At 46.0% G+C, this 22,373-nt stretch overlaps 1 protein-coding gene across 1 annotated transcript in view; it reads left to right on the top strand.

The window, feature by feature from the left end:
- Positions 1-2,486: 2,486 nt before the first annotated feature.
- CCN4 (cellular communication network factor 4) overlaps positions 2,487-22,373 on the top strand; it is a 32,574-nt gene continuing 12,687 nt past the window's right edge. Inside the window, exon 1 of the mRNA XM_083450656.1 lies at positions 2,487-2,730. Coding sequence (XP_083306782.1) covers positions 2,683-2,730 — 48 coding nt within the window. The 5' untranslated portion in view covers positions 2,487-2,682. The remainder of the gene's footprint in view (positions 2,731-22,373) is intronic.

Genomic DNA, 22,373 nt, shown 5'->3' with positions numbered 1-22,373 from the left:
CTTTGTAAACAAGCATTTTGATTTCCCTGTGAATGTCCTGGTCCTCGAACACTCTGCACTTCAATCAGGAGAAAGCCGTACATGCAGAGCTCAGGCGATGCTGAATTTCAGCATCAATGTCAGCCCTTGTGGAAAGATAACTGCCCAGGTAGGAGAAGTGATCGACATTTTCCAAGGTTACACCATTGAGTTGGATTTGTGGTGCTGCAGAGGGGTTATTTTGTGCTTGTTGGTGCAGCACTTTGGTTTTTTGGATGTTGAGTGATAGGCCAAGCTTTTTGTAAGCTTCTGTGGTGATATTTAAGATTAATATTGGCATCTTGGTACATGAACTCTTTCAGACAAAAACACTTCTCTACACTTAGTTTAAGTAAACAGTTTCCTCATACTGCAAGTTGAGGGGGGAAACTGTGATTAATGACTCCTGTGGTTACTGGCCGAGCAAATGTATGTTCTTGGAGTTTGCCGAAACCAAGGAGGATGCTTTGCTTAATGTGTGTGAAGTCATATTTGAACAGAACCTTGACTAAGATCCCGTTTCCCGAGGAGAGGACAGGGTGACTCCACCGTGGTTTGGCACTCCCCGCCTGGCTCAGGCCATGCTGGTTTCAAGTTTTCTGGCATTGTCAAAGTTTTCCATTTGTCGCAGAGCACTGAGCTTTCATTTCAGACAGATAAATAAAGAGCATGACAGCTTAGGTCCCATCTTGCACCACAACCTCAAGCCTTCTCTCAGGACTAAGGCCTCATTTTCACTGAGCAGGTAAAGCTGTGCCATTTGGAATGTGGTGGCCCGCTGGAATGCAGAGTTGAGCAGGGTTATCAACATCACCTTGCCAACAAAGGTCCGTATAGTTAAAGCTATGGTTTTCCCAGTAGTGGTGCATGGAAGTGTGAGCTGGACCATAAAGAAGGCTGATCCCTGAAGAATGGATGCTTCTGAATTATGGTGCTGGAGGAGATGCTTGAGAGTCCCATGGACTGCAAGAAGATCAAACCTCTCCATTCTGAAGGAAATCAGCCCTGAGTGCTCACTGGAAGGACAAATCCTGAAGCTGAGGCCACCTCATGAGAAGAGAAGACTCCCTGGAAAAGACCCTGATGTTAGGAAATATTGAGGGCACAAGGAGAAGGGGATGGCAGAGGACAAGATGGCTGGACAGTGTTCTTGAAGCTACCAGCATGAGTTTGACCAAACTGCGGGAGGCAGTGGAAGACAGGAGTGCCTGGCATACTCTGATCCATGGGGTGATGAAGAGTCGGACCCGACTAAACGACTAAACAACAACTGCCTTCCATAGAGCTGCAATTCCCAGAGTTCCCTAGGACACTGCTTCCCAATTGGTGGTCCACGTAACCCACCAGGGGGTCTGTGGCACCATTCACACAACAAAAACTACTACAGAGATATCAGAATATTCAAAAGTAGGGGGTTCATGGCTTGGCTTTTGAAAAACAGTGGGTCCGCAGCTCCTGGCTAATTGGGAAGCATAGACCTAGCACGAAGGATTTAGAGCTAAATTATTCTGGAATTTCTAGTTCTGTGCTAGAAACCAGGGTCCCCTAACAACTCTCAGCACCCATAACAAACCTCAGTCCCCAGGATACTTTGGGGGAAGCCGTAATTGTTTAAAGTGGCATAAAAGTACTAGCTAAGAAGTGGAAAATGCAAGAACTACCAACTGTAGAAGAGTGGCAGATGAAGATGATGGATTTTTCAGAGCTAGCCAACCTCATCTGAAGAGTCCGCGACCAGAATGAGGAGGAATATCAGGAAGAATGGATGAAATTTTATGACTATTTAGTTAAATACGTTAAGTTAAACTAATTGGAAATAGCTTGCAAGTACTAGATCGGCTTAGGATTTTAAGTTAAGTGATGAATTAATATGTTTAATCCTGAATTGAAAAGATAGAATGATAATTAGTGATTAAGTTAAGTTTATAAGAACTCTGATTTGGAAAACCGTTAAACGGATATGTATTCAAATTCAACCAAGGGGAAGCGAGGAAGTCACTTAACAATGCTAATAAGTGCAATTTTAATAAGGTTAGGATTTTTGTTTGTTTGTTTGTTTGTTTGTTTGTTTATAATTTTATGAAAACCAATAAAAAATTTTTGAAAATAAAATAAAATAAAGTGGTATAAAAGTGCTGTAAATATACAGTGCAGATAGAGCTACAGAGCTCTTGTCTCCCCCCCCAAAAAAATTATTTATTCCCACACAGCCAAACCTACCTTGGCTGCCAAGGGCTGCCATAAATAACCATAATTACGGGTGAACTCTGAGCCTTTGAGCATGGTGTGGAAATTACAGCTTCTCTCGCCGATGTGCAGCGAGTTTTCCTTTAAGGATCTTCTGGCTGAAGGCAATACAGTGCGAAGGAGGAGGTGTGGGACGAATCACTCAAAGGAAGGGGAAGGGAAAAGGAAAAAAAAAATAAAAGGCAGGAAAAGTTACTCCCGAAGAAAAATGCAGGGCTCGTCCTTTACCCTGACGTCAGATCTGTCTTCAATAAAACCTCCCTTGGAGCCCAAAGGGAAAAGCCAGACCCACTGTCAACCTCTGCTGCGCTCCGCATTCCCTCAAAGAGGTGCCTAATTTGTTCCAAAAGGAGTTTTATTCTTTTCCTTTTTAAAAGATCTGGGTTCAATCAATGTCTTTCATCCTGGCTTCCAGTGATGAGGTGGCTTTTGCCCTGGATTCTAGCAACCAACAGCATTCTGCAGGTGAGTCTTCTCCTTTTTCCTCTTGTTTCCCAAATGTTTGTTTTTTGCAACCTGGATGAAACAAAAATGCAAAAGGCTGTTTTCTACAGGATGGGTGGCCGATAATGCAAGAACAGAAACCCTGCGTATCTTACTAGCAATAGAGTTTGGGGAAAGAAGCAGATGAAAAGAGGGGGAGATGTCTGGTCTGGTGAGGAAGCCAAGCCCTCTTCAAAATGCATTGTGCCCCAGAGGGAATATGCTGAGGTTTTCTTGACAGCTCAAATGATGATTGAGTGATGTGGGAAGGAAGAACTCAGACGCTGCTTCAGGGACAGATCTAATTTCTGTGCAGATCTCGCCCTGTGCCACTGGGGTGGTCTTGAGGTGCCAGGGTGACTTTTGAGAGTGCCTTGGTGTCCTCAAAAATTGAGAAAAAGAACAGGAGATGCAAGAAGTGAAATTCAGGGGGGAAGCTCAGCAGAGCCTAAAGGAGGAGACGGAGAATATTGCTTGGCTGCTGAGCGAGGGGGTGAGTGAGCCCCCAGACACACCACACGTGGCAGCAGCTCTGGGGATGATGCAGCGCCGGGAAATGAAAGCAAAGAGGGATCAGCAAAACTGCAAATGCTTTGCATCTGGTGGGAGCACTGGGAAAAAAGCGGTGCAAAAGAGATCTGGTCAAAGAGCTTGCAGGAGAGAGTGAAGCTGTTCAAAGACGCAGACGGTGTTTTTGTTCATCGTGAAGATTTATACCGGACAGCATGCAGGAAGCCTGCTTTTTCAGATGCCCATCCCAGGGCAGTGTCAAAACCAGGTAGGGATATAGGAGAAACTGCTGCATGACATGCAGTCTGGACACTGGGGATGCAACGTGTGACTTAAAATAATGTTGAGTAATGTGCAGATTTCTTTAATGCTTGGAATATACATGCTTTTGCAGTGGGAGGTGATATATCAGCTTCCTGGAATGCTCAGGCAGGCCAGCTGGCAAGGAGGAGTGTCAGCCTTGCAGGTCCTCTGGGGCTCTGTGATTGCAGCCTAACACAGCAAAGCACATTCAGTCGTCGTCCATCATTGGCGAGCAAGAGAGGGCTAGGGATGTGTACTACTAGGCAGATTTTACTTAAGGAACAGGAACAGCAGCCACCAGTAAGTTCTCTTCCTAAACTGACCCACTGTGGAGCAGCAAGCAGCAGGAAGAGTCTATCTTAGGAGCGAGAAAAACAGAAACTCTTTACACGGGCAATCCAAGAATAGCCCCTGGAGATTTTTGATTTTTTTTTAAAAGCAATTGGAGCTTTCGAAATCATAGGAATGATGATGAATGATGGCACAATCACAGGAACAATGGAACTAAGGTCCTTTTTGCATCCTATCCATCACCCTAATTGCATTACAGTCGTACCTTGGATCTCAAACACCTTGGCTCCTGAACCAATCGGCTCCCGAACGATCGAAACTTGGAACTGAGTGTTCTGATTTTTGAACGTTCTTTAGGAAGCCGAACATTCAACTGCACTTCTGTGGCTTCAGATTGGCTGCAGGAGCTTCCTGCAGCCAATCAGAAGCCACACTTTGGTTCCCAAACGTTTTGGAAGTCGAACAGACTTCCGGAACAGATTCTGTTCGACTTCCAAGGTACGACTGTACTTGCAAACAGGCTGTCATTGCTACCTTGTTTAATGACAGGCATGCATAGCTGTCAACTTTTCCCCCTTTTAAAGGGAAATTCCCTTATTCTGAATAGGATTCCTTTCAAGAAAAGGGGAAAAATTGACAGCTGTGCAGGCATGGGAGAGTGCCATTTGCACTGAGATTGCAGTGCATGGACAGGGGAGGTTTAACCTTTCACCCCAGCCATGTTCTTGATGAAGACCTTCAGTGCAAGCTTTCTCCCTAAGCATCAGGGATTCCCACCTGCAGCCGGCAGAGACCAAAAAGGCTCTCAATTGTGATTTGAGGGACATAGGCAACACTGACCCAATGAAAGCAGCCTCTGCAAAGCTGCCTTTGCAGCCCCTCTATCAATGGCTCAGCCTCTCTCCTTCTCCCTCCTGGGCACTGATCAAAATGAGCATCAACCTGGGACGATGCCTTATACTCAAGTCCATCCAGCTCAGTCCCCCAGTTTTACCAGGAAGCTGTTTTTCCCTGGTCCTACCACTAGGGGTCAGACCCAGGACCGTCTGCATTCAAAGCAGATGTTCTACCACTGAGTCCTTCCCCTACAGCTGCCCCTCCACTTGTTCTCTATGGTTGAGCTGGCTCTGTGGGCGGAGTCATCACGAGCCATTCTGCTTTTCTCCCTCGTTGCTTCTGCCCTTTGTTTATTTCTAGAAATATCCCTTTAAATGGCAAAAACAGTTGTGTCTGTGTATAAAATTCATTTCATTAAATGTATACACTGCTTGAGTGTTAAAAAAACAACGCAAAACACCCTCAAAGCTGTTTGCAGAAAGGTAAAGGTAAAGGGACCCCTGACCATTAGGTCCAGTTGTGACCGACTCTGGGGTTGTGGCGCTCATCTCGCTTTATTGGCTGAGGGAGCCGGTGTACAGCTTCTGGGTCATGTGGCCAGCATGACTAAGCCGCTTCTGGCGAACCAGAGCAGTGCATGGAAATGCCATTTACCTTCCCGCTGGAGCGGTACCTATTTATCTACTTGCACTTTGACGTGCTTGCGAACTGCTAGGTTGGCAGGAGCAGGGACCGAGGAACGAGAGCTCACCCCGTCATGGGGATTCGAACCACCGACCTTTTGATCGGCAAGTCTTAGGCTCTGTGGTTTAACCCACAGCGCCACCCACATCCCTGTTTGCAGAAAGATAGAACAATAAAATCAAGAAAAATAGCAAAACAGTGGTTTTCAACCAGTGTGTTGTGGCACCCTGGGGTGCCTTGAATGATGGTCAGGGCTGCCACTGTATTCTGCTCTGGTCAGACCTCACCTGGAGTACTGTGTCCAGTTCTGGGCACCACAGTTCAAGAAGGACACTGACAAACTGGAACGTGTCCAGAGGAGGGCAACCAAAATGGTCAAAGGCCTGGAAATGATGCCTTATGAGGAACGGCTAAGGGAGCTGGGCATGTTTAGCCTGGAGAAGAGGAGGTTAAGGGGTGATATGATAGCCATGTTCAAATATATCAAAGGATGTCACATAGAGGAGGGAGAAAGGTTGTTTTCTGCTGCTCCAGAGAAGCGGACACGGAGCAATGGATCCAAACTACAAGAAAGAAGATTCCACCTAAACATTGGACTCGATGGCCCTTGTGGTCTCTTCCAACTCTATGATTCTATGATTCTATGCCGCAGGAAACACCTCTGTCCCTCTTTCTTTCCCTCCCTTTTTCTGATGCCCTCTCACATCTCTGCCTCCCCAAAGCTTGCACAGTTGTTTGTTGCTGCAGCCCTGGCTACAAGGTCCCCAGGCAAATGGTGCCACTTGGACTGGCCAGGGGGTGCTTCCCAGGCCCCTGTGGGGCAGTGTGAGGAGGCACCTCTCTTTGGGGTGCAGGGACTGACAGCTCAGAGACCAGGGGCGGCAGCTGCAGCTGCCCAAGGATAAGGGCAGCTGCTTTAAAACAGCACAAAAAAATAAAAGACTAACACAGATTAAAAATTGCATCAGCATTTCTAAATACAGTGGTACCTTGGGTTACATACGCTTCAGGTTACATACGCTTCAGGTTACAGACTCCGCTAACCCAGAAATAGTACCTCGGGTTAAGAACTTTGCTTCAGGGTGAGAAGAGAAATTGTGCTCCGGCGGTTCAGCGGCAGCAGGAGGCCCCATTAGCTAAAGTGGTGCTTCAGGTTAAGAACAGTTTCAGGTTAAGAACGGACCTCAGGAACGAATTAAGTTCTTAACGTGAGGTACCACTGTACCTGGGTAAAGGTAAAGGTAAAAGACCCCTGGACGGTTAAGTCCAGTCAAAGGTGACTATGGGGTTGTGGCAGCACTCATCTCACTTTCAGGCCGAGGGAGCTGGCGTTTGTCCACGGACAGCTTTCCCGGTCATGTGGCCAGCAGGACTAAACCGCTTCTGCTGCAACAGAAGACCGTGACAAACCAGAACACACGGAAAGGCCATTTACCTTCCCACCAGAGTGGTACCTATTTATCTACTTGCACGTGACGTGCTTTCAAACTGCTAGGTTGGCAGGAGCAGGGACCGAACAACGGGAGCTCACCGTGTCACCGGGATTCGAACCGCCGACCTTCCGATCGGCAAGCCCTAGGCTCTGTGGTTGCCTAAACAAGCATGCTTTTAGCAGGTGCCCCCCCCAAAACCACAGTGAAGATGCCTGCTTGAGATCAAGAGGCAGGGAGTTCCAAAGTTCAGGTGCTGCAGCAGCAAACGATTGAGTTCTTACAAATGCAGAACAGGTATTATGTGGTAAGAGTAGTAGACCCGATTCCTCCAGCTGAAGAGGTCGAGTGGGCACCTGTGGGGTAAGGCCACCTCCTAGGTAAACTATATCTATATCCAGGGATTGCTGTTTCTAGCACTTCTCTTCTGTGTCATTCGAGAAATGCTGATAGCCTGGCCATCAATTCAGCCCCACTGAGTTTATTCCCAAAGAGTTCATTCTGAAAAAAAGACAAAAAATCCAAATGAAAGGCAGTCCGGATTTAGAATAAACTAATTCCCATTAAGGGAAATAGTCTAGAGATGTCTTCAAGTGCTTAGCAGTCCACTCTGACAACCAGAGGTTGTTGTGTGGTTAAGCTTATTTATAGTGCTTATTATGGTGTCTCCTTGCATAGCTCAGCTGGTTAGAGTGTGGTGCTGATAACACCAAGTTCGCAGGTTCGATCCCCATATGGGACAGCTGCAAGTTCCTGCATTGCAGGGGTTGGACTAGATGATCCTCAGGGTCCCTTCCAACTCTACGGTTCTAAGAAGGCTTCTCCCAGAGTTGTTAAGTCTACCTGGTGCTCATCGATCAATTACTTTTGAATCAAGATGAGTACCTATACCTATACAGGGAGGGGCTGAGTGTCCAGCAGGTCTGCAACTCTGTTCTTCCTTTGGATCAATATGCTGCCTTCCTTTTTGGGGAGGAGTCTTTGGGGCAACAAAAACAGGGCATGCAAATAAGCCCCCTTCAGTTTTAGGGAAAAGTTGCATTTCATAACACAGATAAAGCATCCAAGGAATCCGAGGAAGGAGAAGCCCTGTGGAGTGGGGAGATACAGCCCCCCAAGTGTGGAGACTGGAGGGGAGACCCTCCCCCACCATCTACCCAACTACAATTCCCAGAGTTCCCTGGCAAGAAGGGTGGATTGGTGACCACTCTGGGAATTGCACAGCATTGACATCCGATGGGATGGACAGCATTGACATCCGATGGGAGCGTGTTCCACAGGGAGGGTGCCACTACCAAGAAGGCCCTCAGCCTGCTTCTCTGTAACTTCTCTTCTTGCAGTGAGGGTTACAGGTAAATGACCCCTGGACGGTTAAGTCCAGCCAAAGGTGACTATGGGGTTGTGGCACTCATCTCGCTTTCAGACCAAGGGACCCGATGTTTGCCCACAGACAGCTTTCCAGGTCATGTGGCCAGCAGGACTAAACCGATTCTGGCGCAACAGAACACCATGACAGAAGCCAGAGCGCATGGAAACGCTGTTTACCTTCCTGCCACAGCGGTACCTATTTATCTACTTGCACTGTTGTGCTTTCGAACTGCTAGGTTGGCAGGAGCTGGGACAGAGCAACAGGAGCTCACTCTGTCGCGGGGATTCGAACCGCTGACCTTTGGATCGGCAAGCCCAAGAGGCTTAGTGGTTTAGACCACAGCGCCACCCACATCCCATGCAATTACGTATCGAACTGCATCACTTGCTATTGAATTCTCAGTGTTTGCTTTCATGCCATTGTGATTTTTGACACCATTCTCTATTGATGGGATTGTGGCTTGCCTGTTTTTAATGCCTTGGCATTATTGCAAGCTGCTCTGGGCTCAGTGCTTTGCGGTTGGAGAAGTGGCATGCATCCTGCCGGTGCTTTCTTAGAATGAAGTTTCTTGCAAGGCAACCTAGGAAAGCTGCCTTGTGCAATCAAACTAATGGTCCTTCTTGCTCTGCATCATCCACCCCAAGGAGGAAGAACCTCAGACCAGTGGGCCAAATGTGGCCCTTTGGGTGTGTTTGGCCCCGGGGACTCTCTCTCTGCCACCACACCCAATCCTTAGCCCTCCATAGGCTCTGTTCTGCACCCTCTGCGAGCTCCTTTGCCTGACTGGGCTGTGTCCTTGAATTGCGATCACGTCTCTTTCTGGGATGGATGGAGAGTAGAAACCTCTGGCTTTCACATGGCTGGAATGCAGCCTAGTGTACGAAAGGGAGAGTTGCATCCAATTCTCTGCCCTCTTTCACCCCTGGCCCCCATACCACAGGCATGTGGCCCTTGGAAAGTTGCCCAGGATGGAATGTGGATCTTGGGCTGAGAATGTTTCCCATCCCTGCCCTGACTGGGTGTGGCTCTCCAGGGTTTTACATAGGAGTCCTTGGATGGAAATGCCAAACATTGGGGTTTTCTGGGCACAGAAGGAAGTGCTCTTCCACTGCTGTGGCTCATTGTGTGTGTGTGTGTGTGTGTGAGAGAGAGAGAGAGAGAGAGAGAGAGAGAGAGAGAGAGAGAGAGAGATTGCTCTGTGTTCAAGATGTCTTCAGATTCACAGATTACCTTCTTTATAGACTGAGAATCCCAAAGATGAGACAGGTCCTGACATGAAGCTATTTTTACAGACTCAACTTCACCCTTCCTCATTTTCCATTTCACTTCATTGATTAGACTTATTTGTCGCCTGTCTCCCAAAGGTCTCCAAGCGACTTACATCAAAAAGGGGGGAAAGGGGTGGGGTGGGGGGAAGGATATTCAATATACAGTGGTACCTTGGGTTACATACGCTTCAGGTTACAGACTCCGCTAACCCAGAAATAGTAGATCAGGTTAAGAACTTTGCTTCAGGATGAGAACAGAAATCATGCTCCGGTGGCGCAGCGACAGTGGGAGGCCCCATTAGCTAAAGTGGTGCTTCAGGTTAAGAACAGTTTCAGGCTAAGAACGGACCTCCGGAACAAATTAAGTACTTAACCCGAGGTAACATAACCCAAGGTACCTTCCCAATGTAGAAATGTTGGAGGTTATGGAATAGAATGTCCTTACTTTCATTGGAAGGGACGAGGGTGGCGCTGCGTGTTAAACCACAGAGCCTAGGACTTGCCGATCAGAAGGTCGGTGGTTCGAATCCCTGCGACGGGGTGAGCTCCCATTGCTTGGTCCCTGCTCCTGCACAACTAGCAGTTCAAAAGCACGTCTAAGTGCAAGTAGATAAATAGGTACCCCTCTGGTGGGAAGGTAAACGGCGTGCGCTGCTCTGGTTCGCCAGAAGCGGCTTAGTCATGCTGGCCGCATGACCCGGAAGATGTATGCCGGCTCCTTCGGCCAGTAAAGCGAGATGAGCGCCGCAACCCCAGAGTCAGCCATGACTGGACCTAATGGTCAGGGGTCCCTTTAGCTTTTACCTTACTTTCATTGGGGGGATGTTGGAGGCTCTGGAGACTAGTTCAAGTACAGACCTCCCCATCTGTAAAATGGGTACTTCCCCTCCCCTCAGAATATACTTAATTCCTTAACTGTAGGCTAGAAGTGTGTGGCATGACTTGAGTATGTGACTCACGTAAAGAATCCAAATCAGCTTTCTGCATAAAAATATATAGACGTAAAACACATTCGCGAGCTGCAATCTCAGAAGTAGCCAAATGATGTCAAGGGACTACAACTCCCATGAGTCTAGCCAGCATGGCCAATGGTTAGGGATGATGGCCAGTGATCTGGAGGACCCCACACTGGCTGTTTCTGCTATACATGCTTATCATGAAATAAATGCAGGGGAATTAAACAGGGGTTATTTCTGAGTAGAGATGCATTTGACTGCACCCAAACTATTAAATGGAAACCAAGCAGCGAAAAGCGCGATATGCCCTGCTAACGTAATAAGGGGAGTGGACTTAGCAATTCAGCTGAGCTCCAATCTACACACATGCAGCTATTGGGTACACAGTATTTATTCTCTTTTATAGATGATTTGCCCAATGAGGCAGAGGAGCATGCTGACTCTTGCAATGAAACACCCCCCAGCATAGCTTCGGTCTCGCTTCCGGGACGTCTGCGATCTAGCAGACTAAACAATTTCGGCAGAAAATACTCTAGACATCCTGCCGGTGAGTGGGAGGGGGGGACGGAGTAAATATGTGGCATTATTTTTATTTTTACCCAAGCGTAAGGCAGCACCTCCCACTCTTCAGACTTCAAACATGCTTGCTAATCTCCTTTCATTTTGTGCCAAATTTCCCCCGTACGTAACCTCGGCTCTGTTGAAACACCCCACATTCAAACAGCAGGAAAGGTCACTTGCTGTTAATCGGCGCTGGATCAAGTCCTTTTTTCAAAGAGCAAGAATGGGGAGTTGTTTCATTATCCACACAACCATTCTGAAAGGGTTGATAGTGTCTTGAGCAGCGTGTGGAATTTGAGTGTGGAATCTGAACTCGGATCCGCTGGTCTATACCAGAGTTGGGCGATATATTGATAAACTATATCAGAGCTCCGCCTGCCCGCCTGCCTCCTTGCCTAAGGTGGGGAGGAAGAAGCAGCTGAGTTGCATTCCAGACATCGTGATATATCAGCATATCATGGTAATTAGCTGCTGATATCTTCTTTGGCGATCACTCGTAGCTGAGTCAGATTATCTTCCATAAACATGGTTTTAAAAGTGATTCAGTAAGTGACTGTGGAGGCCAATTCTGTTTGTTTTTTAAGATAATATTTATTAGAAGTTTTATAGTTACAACAACAAAAAAAGGTATAAGAGAAAAAGAAAAAAAAGAAAAAAACAATAAAAAAATTAACAAACAATACATCAAAAGGAAAAGGAAAAACAATACATCAAAACACCAGAAAAAACAAAAACATTTAAAAACACATCCAATTTCCATATCTTTATCTTTCATTTACTTATTTCCTCGACTTCCTCACACCTCCCTTTTTGTATTCTAGTTCAAATTAGCTAACTCAGCAAATCCTTTCCCTCCTTCTCAATTTTTTGTTCTATAATTTATCTTAACACGATCTAACTTTAAATTTTCCACTTTAGCCCATTAACAATCAGTTTTTGCATAATTCTTAATAACATTTCTGCTAAAACCATATAACTTCATTCCAGCATTCTTCTAACATTCATTAATTTTGCAGTATTTCTGTAAATATACTTTAAATTTTTTCCAATCTTCTTCGATCGACTCTTCTCCCTGGTCTCAGATTCTGCCAGTCATTTCCGCCAACTCCATGTAGTCCATCAGCTTCATCTGCCATTCTTCCCGGGTGGGTAGATCTTGTGTCTTCTGTGGAGGCCAATTCTGGATCCACACATACTTCCACAGTGGGGACATTGGTTCCCGGATGGGAGTTGATCACGGTGAGGGTTTGCCTCCTGCCACTACAAGTTCTCACATCTATCGGTCCGGCAAATTACGTGGAAGTCCACATGACTGTGATGTGCAGATTAATCATCATCTTCTTATTTGGTGATCACTTGTAGCAGAATAAGATTGTCTTCCATAAACACAGCTTTAACAATGAGTCCGTACGTGACTGTGGAGGCCAATTCTGGATCCACACGTCCTTCCACAGTGGGGACATTGGTTTCCAGGCAGGAGTTGATCACAGTGTGGATTTGCCAAGCGTGCCTTCCTCTTAGCACATTTCTCCCTGGCGTCCTGAGTTCGAGTGTCTTCAAAGCCCATGACACCTTTGGTAAAGGTTGTTCTCCAACTGAAGCGCTCGCAGGCCAGTGTTTCCCAGTTGCCGGTGTTTATACTACTTTTTTTTTTTTTTAGATTTGCCTTGAGACAGTCTTTAAACTTCTTTTGTTGACCACCAGCATTACGCTTTCCATTTTTTAATTAGGAATAGAGTAGTTGCTTTGGAAGACAAGAATCAGGCATCTGCTGCTGATATATTACGATGCTGAAAACCAAATATTGCCCAGCCCTAGTCTATACCCAAGATTCTGTCTAGTGTAAAGGTAAAAAAAAAACTAAAGGGCCTCTGGATGTTGAAGTCCAGTCAAAGGTGACTATGGGATGTAGCACTCATCTTGCTTTTCAGGCCAAGGGAGCCAATTTTTGTCCACAGACAGCTTTCTGGGTCATGTGGCCAGCATGACTAAACTGCTTCTGGCACAATGGGACACAGTGAACAAGTATCCACCGCTTGCCCTACTGTTAGGTAAAGCAGTGGGGGATTTTGGCGCTCTCAAATTTCAGTGGTGCCCTGTGCGATGCTAAAACATGGTGACCCCCCCCCCAAGCTCTCGCTCTCCATTCTACAGCATTGCTGTGGTGCCCCCTGCTGCTCTGGAGGAACTCCCACTTCGCTCAAAAGAGGCCAGTCCAACTCTACAACTCTGTGATTCTGTAATTTCTGTATCTATAGCCTTAATCGTTGTCCTCTTGCCTCAAAATCACCAGTGCATTTGGGACTGATCTGGAGAGCCAAGTAGATGTGGGCTTTTTAATTGCATGGGCAATTCATTTTTTAAAAAACCATAACTTTTTATATGCTTGTAGCTAGGAGGGGAGTTTGAATCCCCCCCCCTTAAATTGTGAGCCACTTTGAGTCCTGATTCTGGGGGATATATTATGTGGGGAGAAGAGGGTTAGGGAGATATAACACTTTGTCTCCCACTATGGATCAAGGCCCCTATTTGCTTCAATTTCCTACGCAGATTGAAACTCTCCTATTCTTGCTATCCACATCCTGATCCATATCTGAGCTTGCAACCTGTGTGCCAAAATAACTCCTGCCCTTTAGGGCACAAGTATCGAGCTAGAATCTTGCCAATTTTGGACCAGAATACATTAGCAGCACCATATCCTGCCATGCTCCCAAGTGAAACTCAAGGAAGATGTGGACTGTGAATCAAAGCAACTAGATACCCCAGCAAAAGTTTTCACCTGACACCCTGCCCTCCTTCATTCTCAGTCTGGTCTTTCAAGCAAAGCGTGGCCTCAATTTTGCCTCAATGCTGCCACCTTATGTTTAAATGTTTCTTTTTTCTTTCTTTCTTTTTATCTGGGGTCAGCAAACTTTTTCATCAGGGGGCCAGTCCACTTTCCCTCAGACCTTTTGGGGGGCAGGACTGTATTTTTGGGGGAGGGGAGGAATGAACAAATTCCTATGCCCCACAAATAACCCAGAGATGCATTTTAAATAAAAGGACACATTCTACTCATGTAAAAACACGCTGATTCCCGGACCGTCTGCGGGCCTGATTTAGAATCTGATTGGACCGGATCTGGCCCCCAGGCCTTAGTTTGCCTACCCATGCTTTTTATGATAAAGTTTTGTTAACACTTCTTGCATCACAATAAAAGGCAAACTTTGTTGTTGTTTAGTTGTTTAGTTGTGGCCAAAGTATTGGAGCCTCAGCTTCACGATCTGTCCTTCCAGTGAGCACTCAGGGCTGATGTCCTTCAGAATGGATAGGTTTGATCTTCTTGCAGTCCATGGGACTCTCAAGAGTCTCCTCCAGCACCATAATTCAAAAGCATCAATTCTTCAGCGATCAGCCTTCTCTATGGTCCAGCTCTCACTTCCATACATCACTACTGGGAAAACCATAGCTTTAACTATACAGACCTTTGTTGGCAAGGTGATGTCTCTGCTTTTTAAGGTGCTGTCTAGGTTTGTCATTGCTTTTCTCCCAAGGAGCAGGCGTCTTTTAATTTCGTGACTGCTGTCACCATCTGCAGTGATCACAGAGCCCAAGAAAATAAAATCTCTCACTGCCTCCATTTCTTCCCCTTCTGTTTGCCAGGAGGTGATGGGACCAGTGGCCATGATCTTAGGTTGTTTGATGTTGAGCTTCAGACCATATTTTGTACTCTCCTCTTTCACCCTCATTAAAAGGCAAAGTAACTACATACAAAAAAGAATAGAGAAAAGATAGAAGAGATGGATAAGTAGAGAATCCTCTCTCACAGATACATCTTAACTTTTGTCCCTCTCTTCTCCCAGCCTTCTCACTTTGCATGTTCCCCGCAACCAGTGCAATGGTTCCATTTGCAAAAGGAACTGAGATGCAATGAAAACCAAGTTACTCCACAGCTGTCTGGGTGTGCCAGAGTTCTACCCACTGTTTATGTTTCAAACACGGAGTCCAGAACTAATAAGCAGAATCCAAAAGCCACAATTCTGAGCCCTTTCCGAGAGTCTGCCGAGTGCAGTCTCAGCCAAGGCAGCCTTGTTGACTAAATTTCCAGCCGAGGCTATTTCTGCACAGATCCCGGTGCTCTTTACAAGGTGAAGAAAAGGAGAATTACAAAAAAAAAAAGTACTGTTTGCTTTCAGGTTGCACTTTCTTGTTGATACAGCTGCATGTGTTCCACCTAGATAAACACCTCGACTACAAACAAGGCATTAAAAGTGTATAATGTTTTTTAAACTTTCTGCCTTCCATTTGTTTTCCATGCTGAATTCATACTGGGTGAGATGCAGTCAAAATTAATTGCGCCCCCCCATCCCATTGGTTTCGAGTTGATAGATATTTAAGCCTTGTACAAAGGGTAGGTGACCTTACTCAGCCGGAGGGGTACATTTCCTTCTGGGCAACTTTGAGAGGGTATTATTATTATTATTATTATTATTATTATTATTATTATTATCACTAGCCTCATCATTATTTGTATACTGCCTTTCATCCATAGATCTCAGGACGGTTCACAACATAAAACCACAATACAGAAACCACAAAATACATAGTAAAAATAGTTGGTAATGGGCTAACAGGAATTAGAACTAGTTACAGGTAGGTAGCCGTGTTGGTCTTCCGTCATCGAAACAAAATAAAAAAATTCCTTCCAGTCGCACCTTAGAGACCAACTAAGTTTGTTATTGGTATGAGCTTTCCTGTGCATGCATGAATTAGAATTAGGAATTAGGAATCACAAAATTCAACTCTGAAACCCTGGCAACGTCCTTCATTCCTTGCAGCCCCTGACTTTTTGCAGACAACCATGTAATCAAATCGTTGAGCTTTGAGGGGACACTTAAGTTAAGGAAACACCCCAGTCACATATCTTCAGGGAAATTCAACAGAAGACAAATCTAAGCAGGTAGGGGAAATGGCTGTAAAGGGTCATGTTTATTGCATGCAACAGACTATCTGCCAAAAAAGGAGGAGGAGGAGATGGAGCAATGAACGTAAAGCTTGCTTTTCGACATTAGGGTAATACCTGCACATGCTCACACAGCCCTCTCTGTTCTCCATCCAGGGAAGCAAGAGGCATCATGGGAATCCAGGGTGATCTCACAGCCAGGGGAGGAGGCAGGAAGGTTCAAAGTAGGACCAGTGAAGGGTCTGCCTTGGGCAGGGGGTGTAACCTGGGGAGGCTTTCAAGGGCCTATTACCAATTACTAATAATTATTCATATTTATTTGTTTGTTTGTTTGTTTGTTTGTTTGTTTGTTAATAATTGATCAATATTTAATTAATAATAATTAATAATAATTTTTTATTATTATTAATTATTCACCCATACCCTCCGACATTTAGCCTGTAAAAGAGGAGACTGAGAGGAGATATGCTAGGTAAAGGTAAAGGTACCCCTGCCTGTATGGGCCAGTCTTGACAGACTCTAGGGTTGTGCGCCCATCCCACTCAAGAGGCCGAGGGCCAGCACTGTCCGGAGACACTTCCGGGTCACATGGCCAGCGTGACATCGCTGCTCTGGTGAGCCAGAGCCGCACACGGAAACGCTGTTTACCTTCCCGCTAGTAAGCGGTACCAAAACTAGATGTGGTTACAGGTAGGTAGCCATTAGGTCCAGTCGTGGCCGACTCTGGGGTTGCAGCGCCCATCTCGCTTTATTGGCCGAGGGAGCCAGCGTACAGCTTCCGGGTCATGTGGCCAGCATGACTAAGCCGCTTCTGGTGAACCAGAGCAGCGCACGGAAACACCATTTACCTTCCTGCCAGAGCGGTACCTATTTATCTACTTGCACTCAGGAGTGCTTTCGAACTGCTAGGTTGGCAGGCGCTGGGACTGAACAACGGGAGCGCACCCCGCCGCGGAGATTCGAACCGCCGACCTTTTGATCGGCAAGCCCTAGGCGCTGAGGCTTTTACCCACAGTGCCACCCGCATCCCTAGCGCCACCCACGTCCCATACCCTCCGACATTTAGCCTGTAAAAGAGGAGACTGAGAGGAGATATGCTAGCCATCTTCAAATATCTCAAGGGCTGTCACCTGGAAGAGGGAATAAGCTTGCCTTCTGTTATGTATTCAGTGGTCTGTGTTTGCCTGAGCTTGAGTCTGGACTAAGGATTCTGAGCTCCTGATTCGATACAAGATGTCCAATCACAGAACATTTCAGGATTTGGGCCACTGCTATTGGCCTTGAACTCTGAGTCGTGATTCGCAGCTTGGAAGTTTAGACAGCCAATCACGTTGGGAGTGGGAGTGACCCAGGCTTTCAGGAATGTATATAAGCGGTTGCTTTGCCCCTGTTTTGCAGTGATGCAGTTCAAGAAAGGCTCTTGCTGTTACCACTGTGTCTTGCCTCGTGGGGACCCCCCTACACTTCACCTTCTCCTGCCCTAGAGAGTAGGACTCAAACCCATGGCTTCAAGTTACAAGGAAGGAGATTCCGACTAAACGTCAGGGAAAACTTTCTGACAGTAAGAGCTGTTTGACAGTGGAATGGCCTCCCTCAGGAGATTGTGGACTCTACTCCTTTGGAGGTTTTTATGCAGAGGTTGGGGGCCAATCTGTTGAGTCCCAAAACTGGGATGCATGTCTTCCCATGCGAATCATCCACACAAGATCACGGAGCCCAAAAGATACACGTTTTTTCAGTGTTGTGCTCTCATGGAGCCCCAAAATGCACATTTTGGGGTAGCACACAATACCATGTCCCCCCAAAGTGTGTGTTTTTTGTGGGGGGGGAAGAGATCACGGTAACCAAAATGGCCGCTGTGCTCTCGTTGGGGAAAATGGGTGTCCCGTTTTTTTTCAGGACGTTTGTGGGGTATGAGGGCTGCAAATTGTCAACGTGGGAAAGTGAACCAGGTATTCCCCAGTTCCTACATAAATCAAATACTGTTGGCGAAGAAACCCCAAATGGAAGGAGAATCAACAGCAAATTCTTCCCGTCTCCCCTGCCCGTAACGCTGAATTCCTTTTGCCTGACCAAACAGAGAAAGAAGAAAATAAGTTTGGTGACTCTTCTGGGAAAACGTACAAGAATGCTGAGCACTAAGCAATGCTGCCAACCCAAGCAACATTTCGACCAAGAAGAATGTATGTGGTCCTTCATTTCTCATTTTAATTAGATGTATGTGGGAATCTGGAACTCAAAAAAGACTTTCCCACATGCTTCCCACAGACATCTTTGCCGTGTAATGTAACTAGAAATCCATCTTGCATCTCAGTTAAAAATAGCAACTTGGGCTAATCCAGCCATAAGTCTAAGTCTCTATAGGCCGGTCTATATATTGCATCAACAAATGTAGCTTTTTTAAAAAATAAAAAAGCTCTCTCTCTCTCTCTCTCTCTCTCTCATTTCACTTGTCCTCCTTACAACCTCTCTCGGTGGTCCCAAACATTGCTCCTGAGGATCCTACAATCCTCCAGATTATGCATCTGGACCAACTAGGCTGGCTGTTGGGATGTAAATACATGCTAGGAGATTATATATTTATTAGGTATTATCCTTTCTTCCCCATGTTTCTGAGTTCAGCAGAATACATCCCTTTGCAGCTTGAAAGGGAAGCTTAGATAGGATAGTTTTAGCTGTTTAGTTTAAGTAATCCAGCGATGGATCTACACACAGGGGGCCAAGAACTCTATAAATAAGTCAGACATTAGATCGTTATAACAATAATAACAAAAACCCCTATGGAAAAAGGTGTATAAAAATTTCTTGCTCTCTGGCGCCATCTGGTGTTGCATGTTTATAGCGCCTTCAAATTGTTGTTTCTTTACTAATGTAGCTGAGTCCCAGGATGCTTTGAGGCAGACTGGATCCTTCCGGTGTTTCCCCCTCTTCTCCCCCTTAAAACAATCATCGCACAGTCTTGTAAAAAGGGGAAATAACATTTACTCACTCAGAATGCTTGCTGAAGAGTAACAGATACAGCAGCTTCATTCAAGTAGGCTTGAAATGGTAAATCAATTCCAAATACAGCGGTACCTCGGGTTACAGACGCTTCAGGTTACAGACACTTCAGGTTACAGACTCCGCTAACCCAGAAATAGTACCTCGGGTTAAGAACTTTGCTTCAGGATGAGAACAGAAATCGCACGGCGGCAGCAAGAGGCCCCATTAGCTAAAGCGGTATCTCAGGTTAAGAACAGTTTCAGGTTAAGAACGGACCTCCGGAACGAATTAAATTCTTAACCTGAGGTACCACTGTACACGTTTAAGTCTAACTTAAGATAGACTTGCTGGCAGAACAGAAAGAGATTGAAAGAGGAAGAGCACATGCCCAGGAAGTTAGGAGAATATAAAGCTATGCCCACCTTTGTCAGGGCACAGTGGGAGTGTCTCTCACAGAGTTCTCTTTAGCAATTTACAGGAAAACTCAGTGAGATTTGGCTCCTATCGCGTGCCTATCTAGCAAAACATGAATTGTTGGTTTGACTTGGCTTTAAATATCCCACTCTGCTGCCAGTAGCTGCCACCTTCAGGCACCAAGCAGCTGGCACAGCTCCTTAGTGCTGATGTTGACATGCAGTTGGGCCCTCCTGCCTGACCATCTCGCCAGCTTCATGCTTAACCAGCAGTGGTGGCTGGATCTGGGAAACCACTAGGTGACAACTATACTTTGGAACTCCTTGCCACTACATATTAGGAAGTCTCTATTGCCTTTTCAGGATGCGGGTGGCTCTGTGGTCTAAACCACAGAGCCTCGGGCTTGCCGATCAGAAGGTTGGCGGTTCAAATCCCCGCGATGGGGTGAGCTCCCATTGTTCGGTCCCTGCTCCTGCCAACCTAGCAGTTCAAAAGCACGTCAAGTGCAAGTAGATAAATGGGTACCGCTCCAGCAGGAAGGTAAACGGCGTTTCCGTGCACTGCTCTGGTTCGCCAGAAGCGGCTTAGTCATGCTGGCCACATGACCCGGAAGCTGTACGCTGGCTCCCTCGGCCAATAAAGCGAGATGAGCGTCACAACCCCAGAGTCGGCCACGACTGGACCTAACAGTCAGGGGTCCCTTTACCTTTACCTATTGCCTTTTCAGGCCTGTTGAAGACCTTTCTCTCCCCGCAAACCTTCTTTTATCCAGTGCAATTTTTTTCTAGAAAAAGAGGTGCCGGAACTCAGCACGAACACCTCCCTTGTTTTCTTATAATGGCAATGGCACCCACCCGAGAGGTGCTGAAACTGAGTTCTGGCAAATTCTGGCTGCAAAAAAAGCACTGTTTTTATTCCAGTTGGTCTCTGGACTGGATCTAGACTTGTTTCTCGGGCATTTGAAATTGTACAGAGTTGTAGAAATCAACAAGCGTCCGCTCCGTGTTACAAACACATGTGTATTCATCCAGACAACTTGTTCCTGTGTTAAGTGTAATGTGTGAGCAAGCCTATAGCAAAGATGATGGGAGCTGGGAGTACAAGATCAGAAGACCTGTTGGTTCCCCATCCCTGATACAGTGAATGGTGCCTTATTTCTCCAGAGGTATAACATTTTGTAATTCTGATTTTAGCTTGGCCGCTTCATGCTTTTTTTGTTTCGGGTTGCAGCTGTTGGGTGGTGGTCATATTTTTCTATTATAATTTTGGTTGCTAAAAGGAGGGTTGCGCACATCACCACTAGTGAAACTTGCAATTGCAGGCTCAAAAAATATTTGCACCACTAGGTGGAGCCGCAAGAAAAGGCAACGGAGCCTGCAGCAAGTACCGGTATCTCTTTGTCATACTACTATTTACTGCTGGGTAATCATTGCCAATTATTTTCAGCTGTCCCATTCCAGTGCTTTGCACAATGGTGAACAACAAAATAAGTTTTCCCTTTGCTTTGTCCCTTTGCAACAAAAATGGGTCATTTGCTAAATGTAGCTTCCTTTTTAGTGGCACAAGAAGGGAGTCAGTTTTAAAAGATGGCAACTGTGCTTTCCTTCTATTCAACAAAAATACAGTGTTCACATCAAAGGAAGTAATAGTACTGCTCTATTCTGCTTTGGTGAAACCACACCTGGAATACTGTGTCCAGCTCTGGGTGCCACAATTTAAGAAGGCTATTGACAAGCTGGAACGTGCACAGAAGAAGGCAAGCAAGATTATCAAGGGTCTGGAAACCAAGCCTGATGAGGAATGGTTGAGGGAATTGGGGAGGGGGCCATCTTGTCTGTTATCTCAAGCACTACCGGCTCTACCATTAGGCAGGTTGGGGCAGCCACCACCATTGGCAGATACCGAGAGATAGGGGGCTTCCTCCTACTATTCCCCTAAACTCACCTGCCCTGCAACCCCCATCACAGTCTAATATTCTCAGATTTTGTGAAGGATGCATCCTTGCCAGCCCAGCTGGGTTTTCTATGAGGAATCAGAGGCTGCCATCTTGTCCTTTGAGTCAGGCAGAAAAATATATTGGGCTGCCTCTGACCTCGGGCAGCAAAATACATTGAGCAAGATCAGATGCTGGTTATTATTATTAATTAAGATCTACACATAGCTTCCTCATAGCTAGTTATCAACATCCCCAGTGTTACTTGTCTGCGTATGGGGTGGTTGAGGAATGATTCTGTTGCAGGCTTCTTCTTAATTAAGGTCCCTCTATATACTTAAAGGTAAAGGGACCCCTGACCATTAGGTCCAGTCGTGGCTGACTCTGGGGTTGCAGCGCTCATCTCGCTTTATTGGCCGAGGGAGCCGGGGTACAGCTTCTGGGTCATGTTGCCAGCATGACTAAGCCGCTTCTGGCGAACCAGAGCAGTGCACGGAAATGCCGTTTATCTTCCCACCGGAGCGGTACCTATTTATCTACTTGCACCTTGACATGCTTTCGAACTGCAAGGTTGGCAGGAGCAGGGACTGAGCAACGGGAGCTCACCCTGTCACGGGGATTCGAACTGCCGACCTTCTGATTGGCAAGTCCTAGGCTCTGCGGTTTAACCCTGAGTAAATTATAAATTATTTGTGAATTACAAATAATTTGTAAATTATTACCATGCAGGATTGTTGTATGTGGCTATAGCCTGTTTCATTCTTACATCACATGAGCTCCTTGATGGAAGGGTAGAATACTTTGTTTTGTTTAAGTAAGAAAAAGCGGAGAACTAGTATTTGAAAGTATTATTCGGTGATCAAAAGGCATCAAAATGAATTGCATGTTCTACATGACTTTGGATTCACTTATGGTCTTCAGAAGACTGGATGAAAAGCTGCAAGAGAACATGAAAACTATTAACTAAATGCTGTTAACAAAGGGAACCAACAAATTCCATGGCTGTGATTGTGGGAACTCCTGCCTTTTAAGCAATGGGAATGAAATGTCCTTTCTAGTCCCTATGAAAGTGACATGATTAACTTTGCATCTGAAGCTTTAATTTTGGCATTAAAGGCCGGGCCTTTTAAGGGTGAAAAAGCAAA

The sequence above is a fragment of the Podarcis tiliguerta genome, assembly GCF_965153285.1.
Source record: "Podarcis tiliguerta genome assembly, chromosome: 7".
NCBI lineage: Eukaryota > Metazoa > Chordata > Lepidosauria > Squamata > Lacertidae > Podarcis > Podarcis tiliguerta.
The sequence above is the reverse complement of the archived record's forward strand: the minus strand, read 5'-3'. Positions and strand labels throughout refer to the sequence as shown.